The sequence below is a fragment of the Gallus gallus genome, chromosome 12 (genome assembly GCF_016699485.2).
Source record: "Gallus gallus isolate bGalGal1 chromosome 12, bGalGal1.mat.broiler.GRCg7b, whole genome shotgun sequence".
Lineage (NCBI taxonomy): Eukaryota > Metazoa > Chordata > Aves > Galliformes > Phasianidae > Gallus > Gallus gallus.
This window is the reverse complement of record NC_052543.1, coordinates 1520903-1542220: the sequence shown is the minus strand read 5'-3', so window position 1 is coordinate 1542220 and position 21318 is coordinate 1520903. Positions and strand designations below refer to the sequence as shown.

Genomic DNA, 21318 nt, shown 5'->3' with positions numbered 1-21318 from the left:
AGTAAGGAGGCTGTGCTGCACTGTAGCTGCCTGAATCTTTATTGAATAAAAGCTCTGGATACAGAGGACTTTCCCAGCTTGGGTGCTGCTCCCAGCTCTGTGGCCCTGCCAAGAGCACGACAGGGAGCAGCCCTGGGGCCGCCGCAGCGCGGTCCATCGGGCCCCGCTCCACTGGGGATGGAGAGGCGGCTGCTGTGGGAGGAGAGGAGCTGCGGTTCCTTCCAGGGTCACTGCTCCAGGAAGCCTGCTCCCTCCACTCTGCTGAGGATGGGCACCCACGCAGGCGTCTGCTGAGGTTTCTCCTGTGCTCGTACCGTTCTCTGCACTCCTCAGAGGGATGAACCGGGCCCCTGCAGGCTGCAAAACACCCCCTGGTGCCCAACAGGCCGTAACCTTGCCACCGTTACCCCCGTGGCGCGGGGATTTGTGCGTGGATGGAGAGGAAGGGGGACGGAGCGGGAGTCCCCGGCCCTCCCGCTCCCTGTGCTGGGGACTGGTGGTGTCACCGGAGCTGCGATGTGTCCCCGCAGCCACTGCGGTCCGTCCAGGATGAAGGAGCTGCGGAGCATCCAGGGCGGCGCGCTCAGTGCTGGCTCCGCTTGCGGTACAGGTAGGCGTTGCTCACCTGGTTCATCACCACCAGGCTGGTGAGCACGGGGCACAGCACGGCCAGGTACCAGGCAGCCCCCCGGGCGGCGGTGGTGAACCAAAGCGAGCACATGCCCAGCGTCAGGCTGGCGCAGCCCAGCAGGTACCCCACCAGCCCGGCCGTGGCGTGGTACAGCCGCAGCTTGCCCGGCGGCCAGCTGCCCGCCAGCTTCGGGTAGAGCAGCGGCAGCCCTCCGAGGCTCTGTACGGCGAAGTACAGCACGGTCAGCAGCCCGATGCGGCCGTGCCAGGTGCGCAGGTGCCCGGTGCCGTGCAGGTGCTTGTTGTACGCCACCAGCCCGAGCCCCAGCGCCGCGCACAGCACCGCCAGCGCCTGCAGCACCCAGTGCGCCCGCGCCTTGGCCTTGCGGGACAGCCCGCGCAGCGGCGAGGCCTCCGGGGAGAACGCGAGCAGCGCCTCGGTCATCAGCAGCGACACCTGCGGGCGGAGCGGGGGGGTCGGCGGAGCCTCCGGGGCCCGACCCCCGCCCCGCGGCCCGGGACTCACCGCCAGCGCCATCAGCAGCGGGTGCCAGGAGAACAGGCCTGCAAGGGAAGAGCCCGTCAGCGCGGCCCCGCCGCCGCCGCCCGCCAGCCCGCCCGCCCCCGCCGCCCCGCACTCACTGGAGCCGGGCCGCGCCAGCACGGCCACCCCGGCGGGCAGCCCCAGCGCCGCGGCGTGCGCGGCCGCGCCGGCGGCGGCGCGCAGCGAGCGGAAGAGCCGCGACTCGCTTTCGGCCGTCAGCGCCATGCTGGCGCCGGGAGACGGGAGGGCAAGGCGCGCGCGGCGATTGGACGAGAGGGCCGCCGCTCGGCTCCGCCGGGCCCGCCCCCGCCGCGCCTCGCGTTCGCTGAGTGGACGATGGGGGTGTCGCTCAAGGGCAGGGCCCGCCCCCGGAGGGGAGGGGTGGAGGCGGGGAGCGTGCGCGCTGCGCCCGGCCGGCTGCCGCAGCGGGGCCGCCATGGGGGGCCGCATCGAGTGCGTGTTTTTCAGCGAGTTCCACCCCACGCTCGGGCCCAAAATCACCTACCAGGTGCGGGGGGCCGCGGCCTGAGGGCGGCTGCCGGCTGGGGGGAACGATGGGGACTGGGAACGGTACGCGGGGGGCGGCGATGGGTGCGTGACTGCTGCTGGACGGGCTCGGGTGCCGCGCAGAAACAGCGCCGGGGAAACTGGTGCCGGGGGGCGGTGGTACCGGGGCAGAAGCGGTCCCGGGGCAGCGGAGGTCCCGGGCGGGCAGTGGTGCCGGGCCCGTTGTGCCTCCCGCAGCCCGCCCCTCCCGCAGGTGCCCGAGGACTTCATCTCGCGGGAGCTGTTCGACACCGTGCAGGTGTATGTGATCACCAAGCCCGAGCTGCAGAACAAGCTCATCACTGTGTGAGTGCCGCCGTGTGGGAAGCGGGTACCCACCTGCGGCCCCAGCGCTGGGCACGGGCTCCTGTCCTCCCGCAGCACCGCCATGGAGAAGAAGCTGATCGGCTGCCCGGTGTGCATCGAGCACAAGAAGTACAGCCGCAACGCCCTGCTCTTCAACCTCGGCTTCGTCTGCGACGCGCGAGCCAAGGCCTGCGCGCTGGAGCCCATCGTCAAGAAGCTGGCGGGGTACCTCACCACGCTGGAGGTGCGGCGGCTGTGCTGAGCGGGGAGGCTCAGGCTGGGCGGTAGGGAAAGCTGCCTTACTGCACCAGGCTTCCCAGGGGGGTGGTTGGTGCCCCACGGCCTGTCCGTGTTCAAGAGGCATTTGGCCAATGCCCTCAGTAACGTGCTTTAGCTCGTGGGTATCCCTGAAGGGGTCAGACGCTTGGAGGAGGTGGTCGTGAAGGTCTCTGAAAGCTGAACTACTCTTTTTTTTTTCCTTCTTGCTCCTCCCTCCAGGAGGAGCTGGCTCAGTTTTCTCCCTTCTTTAGCTGGAAAGTGGTTTCATCTCTAATAAAGAGAGTAAACAGAAGCTGGTGCCTATTATGACCATCCTGCTGGAGGAGCTGAACGCCAAAGGAAAGTGCACCCTGCCCATAGGTGGGTACTGAGCAGCAAGGGCAGAGCGGGGCTGGGGGGCCGCTGCCCCTGACGCTTCATCCTCACAGCCGGAGCCTGCCTGAGCCAGCCTGGCTCAAAGGGATGGAGTTTTGGCCACCAACTCCTCCCTTCTTGTGGCTTCAAGATGTTCTGGAGCTACTGATGGCAAGCTCCAGAGGTGTCTGTGGGAGCTGAAGCTCATCTTCCCTCCAGATGAGTCAAACACCATCCACCTGAAGGTGATTGAGCAGCGGCCAGACCCCCAGATCGTGCAGGAGTACGACGTGCCCGTCTTCACCCAGAACAAGGATGACTTTTTCAACTCCCAGTGGGACCTCACCACGCAGCAGGTCTGTGCGGAGAGGGTGCTTGGGATGGGAGCTGCCCCAGAGCTTCACGTGGTCCCCAGCATCGTTCAGTGCTCCCCACTTTGTGCTGGGGCTGCACGTGACCCATTCGCCCGGCACGCAGTGGGGTTTCACAGGCAGCAGGCTGCTGCCATGGGTGGCTCATTATCTTGCTGTCTCACTCCCCGCTACCTCCTGCCTCCCCCTCCCAGATCCTGCCGTACATCGATGGGTTTCGGCACGTTCAGAAGATTTCTGCTGAAGCAGACGTGGAGCTGAACTTGGTGCGCATCGCTGTGCAGAACCTCCTGTGAGTGCAGTCAGGGTGGTGGGGGCTGCCCGAGGCAGGGACCTCTGCTCCTCTCACCTTTCCTTTTGCCCTGCAGGTACTATGGGGTCGTCACACTCGTCTCCATACTCCAGGTGAGCTGGCGGCCGTGCTGTGGGGAGGCTGTGCTGGGGGCACCAATCTACCCCCAGAGCCACGGTGAAGCCAAGCAGCTTGTCACTTGCTCCTCAGTACTCCAACGTGTACTGCACCACACCAAAGGTCCAGGACGTGGTGGATGACAAGTGCCTCCAGGAGGAGTGCCTGTCCTATGTCACCAAGCCAGGTGCGCCTGCAGCTATGCTAAGCTCCCAACACTTGGGAACCTGCCCACGGGGGCTGACAGCAGCACGTCCCCACAGGGCACAAGAGAGCCAGCCTCCGTGACGTCTTCCAGCTGTACTGCGGCCTCAGCCCCGGCACCACGGTGCGGGACCTCATCTCCCGCTACACCCTGCAGCTGCAGCGCGTGGATGAGAGGTGCGAGCCCTGGGTGGTGGGGGCAGACGGGGGTTGCTGAGGCAGGGGAGCGGGGGGCTGCCTGAGGGCTCAGTGTCACACTCACCCCCAGGAGGCTCATACAGTTCGGGCTGATGAAGGGGCTCATCCGGCGGCTGCAGAAGTACCCGGTGAAGGTGGCGCGGGACGAGCGTAGCCACCCGGCCCGGCTCTACACGGGGTGCCACAGCTACGATGAGATCTGCTGCAAGACAGGTGGGTGAGCTACCCTGCCTGCCCTCTGCGAGCTCCTAACCCCGGGGATAGCAGCACACGGGAGCAGAGAAGCTTAGGGAGGTGTTAGGAGGGTGGGGGGCATGCAGCCCCCAGCAACGACCGCCCCCTTTTCACCGTAGGCATGAGTTACAAGGAGCTGGATGAGCGCCTGGAGAACGACCCCAATATCATCGTGTGCTGGAAGTGACGGAGCCGGCCCGGCTGGGGTGCGCGCCGCGCGTCCCCGCGTGCCCCCGTCTGCCCCCATGCGTACCGCAGCCTGCTGGCACTCCTCCGCGCCGCCAGGGGGCGCCAGAGGCTCTTCCGCACCGCAAAGCGAGCGGTGGTGGCCCCTCCCGCCGGCCGCGCCGCCGTGGCCATAGCAACGTCGCCGACGCCATGGCCGCTGCGGAGCCGCTATCGCCCGCCGAGGCCGAGGCGCTGGTGCGGGCGTTGCGTGGCACCGAGCTGCGGGACGCCGGCGGGAAGGGGTGCGGGGAGCGGGCCCGGCTCCGGGGAGGCCACACGGGGCCTGGAAGGGGAGAGGGGTGCGGGGGTATCAATTCGAGATGTCCCCCCCTGAGGCGATGGCGGGAGTTCCCCAGGGGATCTGGGGTGAGGAGGGGGCCCGAGATGGGGGGGGGGGACGGACGACAGAGGGTCACAGGGGAGGGAGGGGTATATCTGAGGATCCCCTCACAGGGGGTTGTGGGTTTGGGGGTCCCCAGAGGGCCTGGGGGGTGGTGGTGAGGGGCTTCAGCTCGTGGGGGGACCCAGAAGGTATGAAGGGTGGTAAGGAGGGACTCTGGGGGGCGTAGAGGGTGAGGAGCTGTACGTTTGAGGCATCTCCAATGATGGGAGGTGGATTTGGGAGTCTCCACAAGGCCTGGATGGGGTAAAAGGGGAGTGGCAGACCCAGAGGGCCATGTGGATTGAAGGAGTAAATATGAGGTTTTTCCTCATGTTTGGGGGGGGGGGGGGGGGGGGGGGCGTTTTGTGGCTCCCTGAGGGTCTGTGTGGGACTTCAGCGTGAGCAGGGGCCCTCGGAGTGACCTGGCTGTCCTGCAGGTGGCTCCGGCAGCATGAGTGTGTGGAGAAGCTGAACATGCACGCCATCCTGAGTGCCTCTGCCGGCCAGGAGCAGCTCCTCATCGAGCTGCTCATCAGCCACGCCAAGGTGAGCACAGGGGGCGGCTGACTCTGCCAAGCCCTGAGCAGGCCCTGCTGCTCAGCCTCGTCTCTCAGCCTGGTCCTGCTCAGGGGGAAATGTGCCGGTGGGCACCCTGATTCCTCTTGAGCCGGGCTGCAGATGAGCTTCTCCCACGTGAGCAGTGCAGGTGGCCATGATTTGCCCCTCGCAAACATTGTGGTCCTGATACTTCTCACTGGGTTTCTTCTTTGTGACAAAGCCATGAACTGTGCAGTCGGGAGAGTTGGGGTGTACTGCAGGTAGCGGGTGGGTGCAGCAGGGGGCCAGGCCTCTCAGCCTCCAGCTGCATCTGGTTTTGGAACAAACTGTCAATGGCGAAGAATCTGCTGGCGAAGATGTGAGACTGATGGCTTGCCATTGTTGCTTTTCAAAAAACATTAAAAGCCAAGCTGTGGTATTCCTGCCTGTTGGTCTCTGGTTCCTCCGTGGACAATGTTTGCCATGGCCCTTCTGGTTATAGTTGTCTGTCCCATACCTGGGAGGGCTCAGCCCCAGCATGGCCTGGGCTGCGTGGGGCCCTGGCTCTGGCTGGTCCTTGGGTGTGTCTTCCCCTTCATAACCCTAGCATCGCTCCCTGCCCTCCTCTGTTCTCTGAGGCCAGAGACTCAGTAAAAAGCTGTTAATTTCTGATGCCTTTGTCCTGAGGTCAACTCCAAAATTCGTGTGGTTGAACACAGGCGATAAAACTGCTGTTCAGATGTGATTGTTGTATTGGGAAATAACAGATTTGCCCGAGCCCTTTGCTGTCACAGCTTTCCTGCTTGGGCACTGCAGTGGAGATGTGTTGCTCTTCACTTGCTGGGCACACAACATCTGCTGTGAAGAGAAGGCTCAAAAACTGGTCATATAAGAAAGCAAATTGGTCCTGTGCCATGTGCCTCAGGAATAAAACAGCCATGGGGTGTTGGGCACCAGCCTGCCCCTCTGCCTCATGTGGGTCTGAAAGGCTGTGCTCCTGTCCAGATTCCCATTCTCATCGGAGAGCTGATCTCAGCAGAGGTCTGGAAGCACAAGGTCTTTCCCGTGCTGTGCCGGCTGGAGGATTTCCACCCAAGCAGCACTTTCCCCATCTACGTGGTGGTGAGTGGAGGGTGCAGTGGGGACAGGAGCTGGGCATGCAATGGGGCAGTCCTGGGGCCACCAAAGCACCCAGGCAAGCAGGGAGGGCTGGTGGCAGAGCACTCAGCTGGTGCTCCGCCACCTGATGGCCTCAGCCATTCACCAGTGTTTCTCAGAAACCTGTGGGAGAGCTGAGTAAACTGCAGAATCAGTTCATTGGCTGGAAATCGAGCAGACACCACTACCTTTCAAAATATGATTTGCACTGAAGTTGTCAGAGCTGTGTTTTTACCTCTCAGCAGGCTGAGAAGCTGCTGTGGACAACAGGTTCTGCACCTCTTGGATAACTTCCCTGCAGGGTTGTGCTTTGTCTGCTGAAGTCGAACACAGCCTTGGGGATTTTGACAGACCCTGTTATGTCCTTGCCTTTCCTGCAACCAGGAGCTGCTCCTCAGTGCCTGGAAAACCAGATGAGAAGTGCCCTGGATCTGCCTAATCTCACACCACCCTTCCTGGAGAGGCACCAGGCCTTTTTAGGGAGCACTGAAGTTTGAAGTTCCCATCCCTGTTCCCAAGCAGCAATGCCTCGGGGGTATTTGCCCCTCTTCAAGCACTGTTTTTCTCTAGTGTTTCTAACCACAACTTAAATGCCTCCAAGCTAAAAAGAGTAAATAGCTTTTTTCTTACTGAGAGCAGCATCCCCTTGGGCCATTCCTGTCAGGAGAATGATTCAGGAACTTTGCTTCTCTCTGGAGGGATGCTGTACTGGGGCTAAGACAAATCCACCCCAAAGCTCAGGAGTTTTAGCCAATTTTTAGTCCAGAGCAACATCTTGCAGGGGAAAGGAGGTGTTTTCCCTTGACAGGTGTTCATCTGCAGCACTGCCACAGAGCAACCTTGCAGGTCCTCAGACTCAGGACAAGCTGTCCGTGCTGCCTGTTGGCCACAGCAGCAGCTTTTGAGGGAAAGAGCCCTATGCTCTATTCCCACTACCTGCCAGCTGCCTCCTGCTGTTTTCCCCTCCTCAGCTGCACCACGAAGCCTCCATCATCAACCTCCTGGAGACAGTGTTTTATCACAAGGTAAGCAGCGTGTTCAGCTTTCTTTAGCATAAAGGCATGCAGGCTATGGGGGACTGACTCTGAATCTCTGAACCTCTTGTTGTCGCAAAGGAGATCTGTGAGTCAGCAGAGGACAGCATTCTGGATTTAATTGATTACTGCCACCGAAAACTGACCCTGCTTGTGGCTCGAAGTGCCAGCAGACAGGCAGCGACCCAGCAGGAGCTTCATCCTGAGGAGCTGGCCGGTCTTTTGTCCATGCAGGTGAGGAAAGTGCTGTGGCTTGCTGGGGACACGTGGCAGAGGCGGTGGGCAGCCTGAAGAGGCACAGAGGGTCTGTCTTATAGAGAACACCTTGGCTGCAGCACAAGCACCTCCTGCCCTTCTCATGGCAGCCTGGTGTTAGCAATGCTCCGTCTCAGCTCACGCAGGCTGCCTGCTGCTCCCTCCACCCTGCATCTGTTCTTCCTTCCTGTCTCATTGCAGTGCCAACTTGAGGTTCCCTGCAGGACAGATTTGGAGCTGGGGGAACCCTAGAGAGCTGATAATAAGGCTAAGGAATGAATGCAGGGAGTTGGGCCATTTGCTGCAATGGTGTGATTACATCTCCATGGAGCTTGTGAAACCACCTGAGCTCAGGCTGCCACTGTAACCAGCCAGGGTTATCTATGAAAGTGATCCCTGCATCTATCTATGTATGATACAACTGCGAGTTGCCTTAGTGCATTTCCAGCCAACTTCCTCTGTCCTCTGAGCAATGCCTCCTCTCGGTGGTCTGCAGCGAGCCCAGGCTGTTCCTGCTCAGGTGTACCAGGGCAGCTGTGCTCACGTTTCTGCTGTGGCAGCTCATTTTGCTTCTCAGCACCTAAATTATTCTCCCAAAACTCTGCAGATCATGAGGAGTGTCTGGAGAAATGGACTTAAAGCAGTAGCCTGCATACTTGGCAGTGCCTCCTGCATCCATCCTTTGGTTTGCTGCCCAAGCACGTGTTCCTCTTCCAGAAAAGGGGAGGAAGTGTAGGGTTCCCGAGCACAATAGGGGATTTTTTTTTTCCAGGAAATGTTTTCCCAGCTTGGGGCAGGGTGCTTTCAGTGTGTGCTTTGAGGTGACTTGGGGAAAAATGATCCTTTCAAGCTAGTAGGACTCTAAAAAGCACTGGCTGCCCAAGGAGCCTGGCTTCCCCCGATTCATCCCAGTCCCTCCTGACTTAACATACAATGACTCCATATTAAAAAGCAGCTTCTGCCCTCTCCTGCGCTGCAGAGCCTGTTGTCCTTTATGGCTGTGTGCTGTGCTGACCCTGGAGCATCCCAAAGTGTGGGCAGTCCCTATGTTAGTGGCAGAGGTGAGATCCAGCTACCAGCAGGAGCCATAGAGAAGCAGGGCTCCTTCATGCAGCCTCACGAGCACTCCCACATGGGGCACTGGCATGGGGAAAGCTGGGAGAAGTCTCACTGCAGGAATTTAGAAGGAAATTGTTGCATGGGTACTTTAGAAGAACACAGGTGGCTTAAGATGGGAGCTGCTGAGGTCAGCTCTGCATGCAAAGCCATGAGCTGATGAGCTCATCTAGGACTGAAGAGAAGGAGCAGGCCTCACACAGGGTGCGTGGAGGGTGGAAGCTGTGCACACAGCTTCCTGGAGGTCAGATGGCCTAGCTGGGGGCTGGCATAACACTGGGAGGGATTTTGGCTGGCTGTGAGCTGGAGGGGAGAGGCAGAGCCAAAGAGGCAGGTCAAGGACTGCCACTGTGCCATGGCCAAGTTTCTCCTCCTTCTATTTGTCATACAGATACCCCCTTCGCACAGCCTCACCCATCTGCAGGGCCACAAGGCAATGCCAGAGATGATGCCTGTAAGGGACAGGGGCAGGAGGGATGCACTAGAGCAGGCTGTAGGCACTGCTGTCCCTGCCCTGGCAAACAGGCAGTGCTGCTGCAGTCCAGATGAGGCCTGGAGTTTGTTTTGCAGGGGTTTGGTTTCCTCCCCACTCTGTAGTTGCTGATGTGCAGCCAACGAGCTGCCTCTTTGTTGCTCTTGGGAAACAGGACCTCAAATCCCAACTCTGCTTACTCCCCTCCACAGGAGCTGCAGAAGCAGGCAGAGGTGATGGAGTTTGAGATTTCCCTAAAAGCACTGTCCGTGCTGCGATTCATCACTGACCAGGTGGGCAGGTAGGTGCCCAGGCATGGCAGAAAATGTGCCCCGAGTGCTCTGTTTGAGATTCCTGGGGATTCCCAGCCCAGCTCTGCTCCTGGATCCCTCCTGCAGCTGGCTGCAGCAGCAGTGGCACTGTCCCAGAGGGCAAACACAGAAGCACTCCACCCTACTCTGTGGCACTCAGTGAGAAATGGAGCTGCTCTGACTGTCGTTGTTTTTCTCCTGTCTCTCCCAGTTGCCTCAGGGAGGGCTTGCATCTGGTTTGGTATTTGCCTGAGAGTGCCATCTCACCCTTTCTGTTAAATCTCCAGTTTGCCCCTCAGTGCACTGACACGGATGCTGAACACCCACAACCTGCCCTGCCTCCTTGTCGAGCTGGTGGAGCACTGCCCGTGGAGCTGCCGTGAAGCAGGTGTGGATCGTGCCCTGTGCAGCCTTGCTGGGAGCTGCACCCACTGATAGCTCTTCTGCAGGAGCCCTGGCAGCCCCACACCTCTGCAGCCAGGTGCATCCTCCCCTTCCCACTTGCATCCCTCTGAGCAGCAGTGCTGTGGGAAACAGCACAGTCCACTGCAGCCCTATGAGGGGAAAGCATCTCAGCAGGGGTTCATGGTACGGGTAAGGGAGGAAGAGATGTTGGGAAACACGTGGCTCCATGCGTGCTGAGGAGCCCAGCTGGATGTGGGAGCTTTCCTTCCTCTGGCCAGGAAATGCATCCCTTCTCTCTGCATGCATGCTCAGAGTGTCAGAGGGAGCTTTGATCCAAGGTCCTGAGGGAGGGACTGGAAAGAAACCAGAGTGCAAAGGCATTTCCAGACTGTGCAGATGCAGGGCTACGTCTTCCTCCACTCCCCGGAGCAGCACAGTAGCCTGTTCTGTCACTTCTGTTATAGTTGTGCTACCTCTGGCTTTCACTGGCAGAAGTACCTCAGGAAGAGTGGGTTCTGGCTGTGCTGACATTCCAAGCGTGCCTCTGAAGCAGCTGTGCTGTTATGGCATGGGTTCCCCCATCACCTACTACTGTTCTTCAGTCTTGGCCAAGTACAGAGGGTAACATTACAGGGATCTTTCAGTTCCTGCCACAACCATATCACTTTAAGATGTGTTCTTAATGCTTTTTGTGCTCTCTAAAATACTGTCTCTGCACCAAGAAAGCTGCTGTGCCATTGGGGAAGGCAGAAACAGAGGGGCTTGCCTGAGTCTGAGTGAGGAAGCAGATGAAGGGCAGCACCCAACCCCTGAGCCCTGTTTCCTGGCGCAGCTCTGTCTCTCCCTGGAGCCCTGTGTTCTTTTGTCCCTCAGGCAAGTTCAAGAAGTTTGAGAACGGCACGTGGCACGTGGTGCCCCCTGAAGACCAGTTGAAGATGACTAAACTCGATGGGCAGGTGTGGCTTGCCCTCCTCAACCTCCTGCTCAGCCCCGAATGCCAGCACAAGTACCACTTTGATGGCTTCAACAAGAGCCAGCTCCTTAAGGTAGGCTTCCTAGAGGATAGTGGTGTGAGAGCAGCAGTGCACTGCTTGGGACTCCCATGAGTTGCTCTGCCAGTGCCCCACAGTCCCTGTGCACGCTGTGCTGCTTGCCCAGTGCACACGCAGAGCCCTCCAGCCTCATAACCCTGCTCTTGTCCCTTGTCCTGACCTCTCTCTGTTTGCTCTTCCCACGTGGCTGCAGCTCCGTGCATTCCTGACAGATGTCCTCCTGGATCAGCTGCCCAACCTGGTGGAGATGCAGAGATTTCTGAGCCACCTGGCAGTGACAGAGCCAGCTCCCCCAAAAAAGGATCTTGTTCTGGAGCAGGCATGTGGTGACTTCTTTCATCTCTCCTGCTGTTCTCTTTTAAGCCTGGTCACTTTTTCCTTCAGCCAAGTCCGGCCCTGCAGAAGTTGTGCCCCAGAAGAACAGCCAAGCACCCATTCCACTGTGACACCCTCACTGCTGGAAACTGTGTGCAAAGAGAGGGCAGATTGCTGCCCCAGCTCAACTGCTGGCATGTCAGTGGGCAGTGGCAGGCAGTGTCAACGCTGGGGTCCCCATCCACGCTGCTACCCTTCTCTGCATCTCTGCCTTTGGGCTTGTGTGGCTCCTGCCTGCGCCAAGGACAGGCAGGGGGAGCCAGCTGGAGGCACTCGCATAGGCTCCATTCTACCCAGCAAGCAGTGAACTCACTCCTTGTCACGGAGCCAAACGGAGAAAAGTTCTTTTTCCATTTGACTTCTCTCAGAGCAGCCTCCTCCCCTTCCAGGCCTGGCTATTTTTGCTTGGCTGGGGCCATCAGTGCTGTTTGAAGCAGCATCCTCCTCTCCACGCGCTGCTCTTGGCTGGCGCTTTCCCTTTCACAGCAACCAGCCCTTCCCTTGCTGTTCGTATCTGGGGAAGTGACGGGTGGAAAAATCTGCTCAGACGAATGGCTGCAGAGCACTGTGTCCGTGCTGCTGCCACAGCCCTGGTTGGCACAGCGTGGGGGTGGTGGGCTCTGCCTGGGAGCTGGGTTTTGCCTATTTCACCTAACGCTTGCTGCCTTGTTGGACAAGTGGCTCTGTTCCCTGTGTACCCACAAGCACACCCTGCACTGCCTCTGCTCCCGGTGCCCCAGGCTAGCTGCCCTCCTGTCCATGCCTGCTCCGGCTGCCACCTCCCACTCTGCCTCTCCCACCAGGTGCCCGTCATCTGGGACCATATCCTCAAGAAGAACATGGGCAAGTGGGAGGCCATAGCCAAGCACCAGGTGAAGCACGCCTTCAGCCCCACCGAGGAAGAGCTGAAGCTCCAGGCACGCAGGTGAGGCCCTGCTCTGTGCCTATTGACACCAGGGTCCCAGGGAGCAGGGGCTGGAGCTGTGGCAGCGTGCTGCTTGCTGCTTCTTCCTTGTGAGCAGCCTCCCCCCTCCTGTTCCTCTGCAGGTGGGCGCAGATGTACAGCCTGGACATGCTGGAGGCCCTCGCCCCCGACAAACCTCGCTGCCGGGTGTGCGGCGTGGAGGCGGCCAAGCGGTGCTCTCGCTGCAGGAATGAGTGGTACTGCACACGGTAAGGGACCTGCAGCTCCTGCTGCCCCTTCTCTGAGCCTTACAGCAGCTTGATGAGTGCTCCCGGGGATGGAGCGCGTACCCCTGGGCTCTGCAAAGCGGGCACAGCCCTGAGCTGCGGCTCCCCCCACAGGGCATGCCAGGTCCAGCACTGGCAGAAGCACCGCACCGCCTGCAACCTGCTGGCCCAGGCACCGGGCACTGCAGGCACACTGTGAGCAGGGCAGGATCTGACCTGCAGCACGGCGAGGCCTGATTCTCCTTGGAGAAAAGCCCCATAGCACCACGCAGGCGGGCTCACAGCCCTTCTCCCTGGTAGCCTCATGGGGCTCAGCCTCCCTGTCCCCACCACACAACACCCCCGCTCCTATTGCACCCCGCAGGGGCTCAGCTACCCCTCTTGTCAACACTTTGAAGACAATAAACCACTTCCTCCCCTCCCTCACACCCAGGGAGAGGTTTGTGTGTGTTGCTTTTTACCCGGTGCGACAACAGGAAGCCTGGAAACTTGAAAAAGAGCTACCAAAGGTTGGAAACAGTGATCAAAATAGCCAAGCCTACTGTCACCGAGGTATGGGCTCACTCACATCAAGCTCCTCGAGGCAGTGGGACGAGAAGGGCACAGCACCGCCTCCCACTGTTAGAGCAGCAGGGCAGGAGGCAGAGGATGTGGTTAGCGTGGAGCTGAGCGAGCAGGCGTGCTCCTCGGGGTTTGGCAGCTGCTGCCTGTAGGGTCCAGAGCTGACTGCAGAAAGGAATCATAGAATACCCCCAGCTGGAGGGGACCTGCTGGGATCACCAAGTCCAACGCCTGGCCCCACGCTACACCACCCAAATATTAATGTCTGTGAGCAGTATCCGAATGCCCCTTGAGCTCCAGCAGACTGGGGCTGTGAGCACTTCTGTGGGGGGAAAAGGAATTGCCTGGGTATGCTTTTTTATTTCTGCGTCCCCCTATGCTTTCAGCTGAAAGGACTCCAGCACTGAGGGTGCTGTGTGGGCCCAGGGCACCCGGGAGGATGCCGATGGAGGTACAGGGGCGGTGGAGCTGTGGGCTCGGGGCAGACGGGCTCCCCATGCCGCAGTCCCCGTGCCTGTGGGGCTGGGAGCTCGGTTTTGCCTCCTCCCGTGCTCTGTGAGGCGGTGGCCGCAGCAGCCGGGCCTTTGCGTTTTCTGGTGGAGCCGGCTAGGAGGATGGGGCCGTTCGCAGCCGGTCGGGCCCCGCGGTGCTCGTTTCCGTGGGGCGGAGGGGGGAGGAGAGGGCCCCTCTGCCCCCGCTCGGAGCTCGGGGCTGACCGCGGCCGTTCCGGGGCAGTCCCCGGCGGAGAAACTGAGGCAAGGAGCGAGGCTGCCCCGGGCTGCGGGGAACGGAGCCGGCCAGCGCCCCCCCCTCGTCCCCCCCGTCCCCCCGTCCCCGCCTCCAGCCCGCCCCGCCGGGCGCAGCCAGCGGAGCCGCCGCCGCTCCATCGGCCCTCGCCGGGGCTCTGCCTCAGTTTCCCCCGCGGGGCGGCCACTCCCGGTCCGGCCCCCGCCCCGCCGCCGCCGCGCAGCGCCCCGGGCCATGGAGCTGATCGAGCTGCGGGAGCTGCAGCCCGAGCCGCGGCCGGGCCGGGGCCGCCTGGAGCGAACCAACGCGCTGCGCATCAGCCCGGCCCGCCGGCACGGCCCCGGAGCGCGGCCCGAGCCCAGGCCGGCGGCGGCACCGAGCACCGGGCATCGCTTCGAGCCCCGGCGCCGCGGGCTCCACACCTGGTGCGACCTCTGCGGGGACTTCGTCTGGGGAGGCGGCAGGAAGAGCCTCCAGTGCCGCCGTGAGTACCGTTCCCCGCGGCTGCCGGGCACGGCGTCCCAGAGCCGAGCATCCCCCCGGGCATTGGGTGTCTTCCCTGGGCGCTGGGTGTCCCGGTACCGTGCAGCCCCCAGGCACTGACTGTTGTGGAATCGGGTATCCTGGTGCCGTGCATCCCCCGGGCACCGGGCATCCCATTACCAAGCATCTCCCTGGGCACCGGGCATCCTGGTACTGAGCATTTCCCCTGGGCACTGAGCATCCCAGTACCGAGTATAGGGCATCCCTCCCCTGGCACCAGGCAGCGGGTATCCTGGTATCAGACCCCACCACTCCAAGCATGGGGCATCCCTGTACCACGTTAAAACTACAAAGCATGGGCATACCGATATGGAGCATCCTCTCAGGTATCGGGTGTCCCAGTGCTGAGCCTCCTGGCACCAGACATCCCCACCGAGCATCCTGGTAGCAGCCAGGGTGTGGGCACCGGGTACCAAACATTCCTTCAAGCACCGAGCATCCCAGTAGTGAGCATCTCTGCCCAGGGCACCCCCACTGGGTACCAGGCATCCCGGGCACTGAGCTCCCCAGTACTGAGTACTCTCACCTGGCACTGGGCTTCTCAGCACTGGGCACCCCAAAATGGACACTGCAGTCCCAGTATGGAACATCCACTCAGGGCATGGGCATCCTGGTACTGAGCATCCTGGTCCTTAGAACCTGGTACCGAGCATTCCTCCTGGGCATCCTTGTACCAAACATTCCAGTACCAACCATCCCAGTACTGAGCATCCCAGTACCATCTCCCTTGGTATCCCGGTACCAAGCATCTGCTCAGGTACCAGGTATCCCATTGCTGGGTACCCCCACTGTGCAAGCCAGGCAGGGGACACGGGCACCTCGGTAGGGCCCTGGGTGCCATGCTGGGTGCCATGCTGGGTGCCCTGGTACAGTGTGGGCAGGTGGCACGAGTGGTGTGCGGGGCCTGGTGGAGCCGTTGTGCCCATGGTGCCCTCTGCCCCCAGACTGCAGCTTCACCTGCCACTACCGCTGCCGGGCCCTGGTGCGGCTGGACTGCAGTGGCCCCCCAGGCACCGGGGACGAGGACGATGGCAGCGAGCAGGAGCTGGAGAAGGACACGAATGTGGTACGGGACCACGGGGATGGGGGGAGCGGGGTGGACATAGAGGGATGGGGGACAGCCCAGGCTGGGCCGTGCCAAGCCAAGGCGCACCGTGCCATGCCAAGAGGGGCCGTGCTATGCCATGCTACAGCACGCTGTGCCATGCTATGATTTGTGGTGCTGTGCCGTGCCGTGCCAAGCTATGCTATGCCGTGCCGTGCTAAGCTATGCTATGCCGTGCCGTGCCAAGCTATGCTATGCCGTGCCGTGCCGTGCCACGCGACGTCGCGCCGCGCTCGCAGCAGTCCCGGGACTGCAGGGTGCGCGGCCCGGGTGAAATCACCGCCGGAAACGCGGCCGCACCGCCCCCGGCCCGCGTCAGGCCAACGGCCACGGCGGGGCGGGGCCGGGCTGAGCCGAGCCGGGCAGCGGGAGAGCGCGGAGCCGGGCGGGGACTGCGCGAGGCACCGGGCCGAGCCGAGACCGAAACCGGGACCGGGACGCGGGACCGAACCGAGCGGGGGCCTGAGCCGAGGAGCGGCGCTGAGCCGAGCCGAGCCGAGCCTGGCGAAGCGCTCGGAGCGCAGCGGGGCCGTGCGGAACCGAGCCGGAGCGGGCGCGCTGGCGCGGGGCCAGGCGTGCCCCTGTGCCCGGGCCGGGGCTGCCGCAGCCGTGGCCGGGGTGGGGGGCGGTGGCGGCGGCGGCGGCGGCGGGGCGGGGGGCGGCGGCTGCGGTGCTGCGGCGGCGCTGGCGCTGCGCTGGGGCGGCGCGGGGGGCTCGGGGGGCAGCGCGGCCAGCAGCGGCTACTGCAGCCAGGAGGACTCCGACTCCGAGCCCGAGCTCTTCTACACCGCCCGCACCTCCTTCGGCCGCCGCCCGCGTCGCCGCCAGGTCGGTCCCGGGCCGGCCGTGACGTCGTGGGGCTGACGTCATGCGGGGGGCACGGGGTGGTTTTTTGGGTGGGAGGAGTTCGGGGGTACTTTTGCATGGGGGCACGCGTGGGAGCGAGCGTGGCTTGCTATTGGGGCAAGCGTGGGGGGAGAGCATGCCTTGCTAGGAGTGAGCTGTCCCCATCCCCCGGCGGGACCAGCAGCCCCCACCCGCAGCCGCGGCTGCTCCCAGCCCCACAGCACCATGAGGACACACGTGGCTGTGCGGTCCCACATAAATAGTTATTAACAGATCCGGGCAGGCTGCCCCGAAGCCTCCGGCATCCCCGTGGGGCACCCAGCCTGCCCCGGTGCCGGGCTGGCGGCTGCCTCGGGGACACTGCTGTGATCTGGGGCCCTGGGAGGGGACACCCAGCCCCGGGCTGTCCCGGCTGGGAGGAGCGTGGGTCGGCATCGCCATCTGTCACCCCACCTTCACGGCCCTGGGGTGCCCATCCCAGCTTTGGGGACGAGGCCGAGGCCGTGGTGGTGGCTTGGCACCGGGCAGTGGGACCCTGCACAGCCCGCGCTCAACACAGCCGCTGCCCCGCAGGATGAGCCCAGCAGCTGGGAGACGGCGGAGCTGGACCCGGCGCAGGTGGAGCAACGCATCAAGGAGTACAACAGCCAGATCAACAGCAACCTCTTCATGAGCCTGGTATGGGGATGGGCAGGGACAGGGGGGACCACAGCCCCAGCCCCGCTCACCGCCCCGCCGTCTCCCCACGGCAGAACAAGGATGGCTCCTACACCGGCTTCATCAAGGTGCACCTGAAGCTGGCACGCCCCGTCTCTGTGCCGGCCGCCAAGCGGGGCCCTGGGGGGCGGCCGGGGCAGCGCACGGCGGGCGTGAAGCGCCGCACGTCCTTCTACCTGCCCCGCGGCACCGTCAAGCACCTGCACGTGCTCTCCCACACCCGCGCCAGCGAGGTGATCGGCGCGCTGCTCCGCAAGTTCACCGTGGTGGACGACCCCCGCAAGTTCGCCCTCTTCGAGAGGTCCGAGAAGGATGAGCAAGGTAGAGCCGGGGTGGCGGCATCCCCGTAGCAGCAGCGTCCCCGTAGCGCCGGTGTCCCCCACGGTGCTGGAGTTCTCAGCAGCCCCTCCTGTGGCGGTGCTGTCCCCACCGTGGCAGCGTCCACCGCGTCCCCTGCGGTCGCGGTCCGTGTGGCCGCAGCGCTGTCCCCCGTTGCGGCGACGTCCCCGTAGTGGCGGCGTCCCAATGGCCGTCGCGCACCGCTCTAGCAGCGGTGTTCCCGATGGCGGCGGCACGCTGTGGGGGCAGCGGCCCCGCAGTGGCAGCGATGATGCCCCCAAGCGTGGCGGCGTCCCCGGGGCGGCAGCCCCTTCCAGCAGCCGCGTCCCCGAGCCGCGGCGGTGCCATCCCGGTGCCACGTGTGCCCGCAGTGTACCTGCGCAAGCTGGCGGACGACGAGCAGCCGCTGCGGCTGCGGCTGTTGGCAGGGCCCAGCGAGAAGGCGCTGAGCTTCGTCCTGAAGGAGAACGAGAGCGGCGAGGTGAACGTGAGTGCGGCGGGGGAGGCGCGGGGCCGCGCCGCGACGCCGTGCGCGGCGGTGCGACGTAGCGGCGCTGTGTCTCCGCAGTGGGACGCCTTCTCGCTGCCAGAGCTGCACAACTTCCTGCGCATCCTGCAACGCGAGGAGGACGAGCAGCTGCGCCGCGTCCGCCACCGCTACGCCCGCTGCCGCCGGGAGCTGCAAGCCGCGTTGGCCGCCCGCACGCCGGGCTGACGCCAACCGCACCGGCACGGCCGCCCGCCGGCGGGGGCACGTCGCCGGGAGCGCGGGGCGGCGCGGGGCGTCGCGCTCCGATCAATAAAACGCTGCGAGAAGAGGCGAGGCGTGCCCGTGTCTGCGCTGCGCGGTCGGCCCGGGCCTCGGGCGGAGAGGCGGCGGCGGGACTCGAACCCGCGACCTCCCGCTTCCCGCCGCGAGGGAGAGGGCGCGCCCCGCTCCGTCGTCACGTGACGAGGGCGCGCCACCTCTCCGCGTCACGTGAGGGGGGCGCCTCCGGCGCGCGCCGGAAGTGTCGTAGCGCGGCGGCGGCTGCGGTGCAGGCAGGCAGCCAGGGAGGCGGCCGGGCGGGCGCTGTGCCGCTATCGCCGGGCCGCCCCCCGCCTTCCCCCGTCCCCTTCCCCCGGTCCCCGCCGCCGCCATGGGTGCCAGCGGCTCCAAGTCCCGGGGGCTGTGGCCTTTCGCCTCCTCGGCGGCGGGCGGCGGCGGAGCCGAGGGCCCCGGCGGGCAGCAGGCCCTGGCCCGGGCGCGGGGCGGGCGCGCCGCCACCCCCTTCGTCTTCACGCGCCGCGGGTGAGAGCGGGGGGGGCGTTGCCGCGGCGACAGAGGGGGTGGACGCGCCGCGGGGCGGTTGCCATGGGGATGGCTGCCCTGGCGGTGGGGTGGCGGGCGCGCCCTGCCCGGAGCGGGCCCGGCTGGGGGCACCGAGAGCGGCCCGGCGGCCCCGTGCGTGCAGCGCTGCCTGCGGGCGCTGCTCCGGGCCCCGGCCGGCCCTCCTCGCTCACGTCCCCGCCGCCCCTTCCCGCAGCTCCATGTATTACGACGAGGACGGGGATCTTGCCCACGAGTTCTACGAGGAGACAATCGTCACCAAGAACGGGAGGAAGCGTGCCAAGCTGAAGAGGATCCACAAGAACCTGATACCTCAGGTAGCGTGTGCAGAGGGGCGGGCACTGGGACGGCAGCTGGCAGCTCCTGCACACGGCCGCAGCCCTCAGACCGGCTCACACTCGTGCCATCTTGCAGTGCTGTGCCGCCCTGCTACATCCCTTTCCACAGAGGAGCAGTGCCCGCTGCGTGGTGCTGTCGGGCAGAGCAGACGGACCCTCTGGATTTGTGCTGCAGGCTGTGAAGTGCCTGCCCATGACATCCTGACACTGAGCACCTTCCCTCTGGTGTGGGTGCCGGCACAGCAGTGTCACGTTGTCACAGAGTTGCTGGGAGCAGCAGCCAGAGCCTGTCACGTGCTAATGAGAGCATGCCCTCAGCAGTGACAGCGGTGCTGCCACCGATGGGTTCTGCGTATTGGGTTGCTTGGGATTTGGTCTCCTTTTAAAACAAGTGAATGTGATGAAGCCAGGCAGGGGTTGGAACACTGGTTGAGGTACAGGAGAGGGATAAGTCAGTGTAGGGGAGCTTCTGGGGGTGTAAGTGGAGAGCAGGGAGATGGAGCCTGTCAGCAGAGGCAACCTGCAGAAGTCTGCGAAGCAGGGAAGGCATGGCCCCAACCTGAGCCCAGGGGGAGCTGTTGGTGCACTCCGTGCAGCAGGACAGGCTCTGCTGCTCTCACGGAGGAGGGTAGGGATGTGGAGTTGCATCCCATCCCTCCTCTGTGCGGGTTCAAACCCCTGTGGTTAGACAGCATGGCCCAGCTGGAGTGAAGCACAGAACGTCCCTTCACTGGCCCAGGCTTTTCTTTGTTTTTTTTTTCCTAAACCTGCCAAGCAAACGTGCACTGCTCACCCTGGTGAGCACAGAGCCCCGCTCACACTGCTGTCTCACAAGCGTGTCCTCGCAGTGCTGTGACAGGAGATTGCTTGCCCCGGAGCATGGGAAAGGCGCCTGTAGCTGGCATGGATGGAGCGTGCATTCAGCAGTGTCCCCTTGGACAGAAAGCTGCTTTTCTCACGCGCCAGCTGCCCTCACTGCATTTTCTCAGAGAGCTCTTTTCATTCTTTTAAATCCCGTGAATGAAAGGTGCCAAATGAAAAGCCGGGGCAGCCAATATCTGCCAGTCACGCATCAGCTGCCGCACGGGCAGTGCCTGGCAGAGCAGCTCCCTCCTTCCTCGCCCGGCTGCACTCCAGACCCGTCGTGTGCGGCAGCAGCCGCGCCTCCTGTGCCTCCCCAGGGCCAAGGGCAGAGGGCAGAGCGCTTCTGCGCTGCCTCTCTGATGTCCTTGCTGCCAGGGCGGCCGCTCAGACCTTTTCCTTGAGGGCATGTTGCCCTCAGGATGGCGCCGCGCAGAGCTTTGTTTGCCTGAGAGTGCTTGTTCTGTCCCTGCGCCACCCTCCTGTCCACCACTCATCCTCTTCTTTCAGGGCATAGTTAAGCTGGAGCACCCTCGCATTCATGTGGATTTCCCCGTGATCATCTGCGAGGTGTGACTGCTGGGTGCTGCTGCCCGTGGGCGAGACGGACCCGAGTGTCCCCACGCGAGGCTGCCCTGTGTTCCCAGCGAAGGAGGACGCTGAGACGTGGACCGTGGCTCTCCCTCGCCCAGAGGCCAGGCAGGACGGAGCAGGCTTGGCTGGGCTGTACTTGGCTGCTGCTCCCCAGAGGAGATGGGTGCCCTCGTGCAACAACTACATAAAAACATCCTCGCTTGAGTCAAAAGACTTAAAATACCTTTTGTAGCCTCTAGCCGACGTTTGGATGGGTAACTGGAACTGCACATGAGCTGCTGTGTGAGCTGTGAAAGGGAGAGCGAGCCTACACTTCTCGCCAGGCAAAATCCCCTGCTTCTCAGGTATGCGGCCCAGGGAGAGCCAGGGCAAGGTGACCGTCTGCCCAGCAGATACGTGGCTGGTGTTGCAGCAGTGTGCGGTCTGGCATGGGCACTACGCAGCGCTCCCCAACAGGTCTGTCCTCAGAAGATAACCGGCAGCTGGTGTGGAAATGCATCCAGCTGAGTGCTGTGCTCCTCTTGGGATGGGGACAGAGGTAGGATGCCGTTATCCCGGCCACCTGTCTCTTCCTCGTGCGTGTTCCCTGCTTAACGCTGGTTCTGGGGAGCTCGGCCCCACTGCTGCCTGCACCGCAGACCCTGAGATCTCTGCGGTGCAGAGCCGCCTGGGTTCCCCAGCAGCATCTGCCTGCCCTGTCTGCACACTTGTGCTGTGGGAGCGGTCTGGCTCCTGCAGAGCGCGGC

The 21318-nt window shown here is 63.2% G+C and overlaps 5 protein-coding genes across 11 annotated transcripts; 4 read left to right on the top strand and 1 right to left on the bottom strand.

Annotated features, from left to right (window-relative positions):
• Positions 1-21: 21 nt before the first annotated feature.
• On the bottom strand, positions 22-1808 carry CYB561D2 (cytochrome b561 family member D2). 3 transcript variants are annotated; one of them, XM_015292796.4, is made up of 3 exons: positions 1273-1415; positions 1157-1194; positions 22-1087 (listed from the first exon to the last, which is right to left on the bottom strand). In XM_015292796.4, exons 1-3 carry the CDS (start codon positions 1397-1399, stop codon positions 584-586), a joined length of 669 nt encoding a protein of 222 aa, XP_015148282.1. In that variant the 5' UTR covers positions 1400-1415; the 3' UTR covers positions 22-583. The 3 variants fall into 3 exon arrangements, with proteins under 3 accessions (XP_015148282.1, XP_015148283.1, XP_015148281.1); XM_015292797.3 differs by lacking the exon at positions 1273-1415 and adding an exon at positions 1680-1808 and having other exon boundaries at positions 22-1194; XM_015292795.4 differs by having other exon boundaries at positions 22-1194.
• Positions 1583-5656, top strand: NPRL2 (NPR2-like, GATOR1 complex subunit). The gene is made up of 12 exons (NM_001287196.3): positions 1583-1682; positions 1935-2026; positions 2102-2270; positions 2557-2665; positions 2879-3015; positions 3225-3322; positions 3399-3435; positions 3533-3626; positions 3703-3820; positions 3912-4054; positions 4195-4281; positions 5123-5656. Exons 1-11 carry the CDS (start codon positions 1611-1613, stop codon positions 4260-4262), a joined length of 1137 nt encoding a protein of 378 aa, NP_001274125.1. The 5' UTR covers positions 1583-1610; the 3' UTR covers positions 4263-4281; positions 5123-5656.
• On the top strand, positions 4288-13017 carry ZMYND10 (zinc finger MYND-type containing 10). The gene is made up of 12 exons (NM_001397488.1): positions 4288-4545; positions 5123-5231; positions 6228-6344; positions 7352-7405; positions 7496-7648; positions 9470-9558; positions 9856-9956; positions 10847-11019; positions 11219-11344; positions 12204-12325; positions 12448-12573; positions 12706-13017. Exons 1-12 carry the CDS (start codon positions 4454-4456, stop codon positions 12788-12790), a joined length of 1347 nt encoding a protein of 448 aa, NP_001384417.1. The 5' UTR covers positions 4288-4453; the 3' UTR covers positions 12791-13017.
• Positions 13018-14115: 1098 nt separating this feature from the next.
• On the top strand, positions 14116-18268 carry RASSF1 (Ras association domain family member 1). 4 transcript variants are annotated; one of them, XM_015292790.4, is made up of 6 exons: positions 14116-14383; positions 15387-15508; positions 16967-17071; positions 17146-17431; positions 17821-17936; positions 18018-18268. In XM_015292790.4, exons 1-6 carry the CDS (start codon positions 14134-14136, stop codon positions 18162-18164), a joined length of 1026 nt encoding a protein of 341 aa, XP_015148276.1. In that variant the 5' UTR covers positions 14116-14133; the 3' UTR covers positions 18165-18268. The 4 variants fall into 4 exon arrangements, with proteins under 4 accessions (XP_015148276.1, XP_040502388.1, XP_040502389.1 ...); XM_040646454.2 differs by lacking the exon at positions 14116-14383 and adding an exon at positions 14455-15206; XM_040646455.2 differs by lacking the exon at positions 14116-14383 and adding an exon at positions 15075-15199.
• Positions 18269-18311: 43 nt separating this feature from the next.
• TUSC2 (tumor suppressor candidate 2) lies at positions 18312-20783 on the top strand. 2 transcript variants are annotated; one of them, XM_015292799.4, is made up of 3 exons: positions 18312-18740; positions 18976-19096; positions 20489-20783. In XM_015292799.4, exons 1-3 carry the CDS (start codon positions 18589-18591, stop codon positions 20552-20554), a joined length of 339 nt encoding a protein of 112 aa, XP_015148285.1. In that variant the 5' UTR covers positions 18312-18588; the 3' UTR covers positions 20555-20783. The 2 variants fall into 2 exon arrangements, with proteins under 2 accessions (XP_015148285.1, XP_015148284.1); XM_015292798.4 differs by lacking the exon at positions 20489-20783 and adding an exon at positions 19194-20482.
• The last annotated feature ends 535 nt before the right edge of the window (positions 20784-21318 follow it).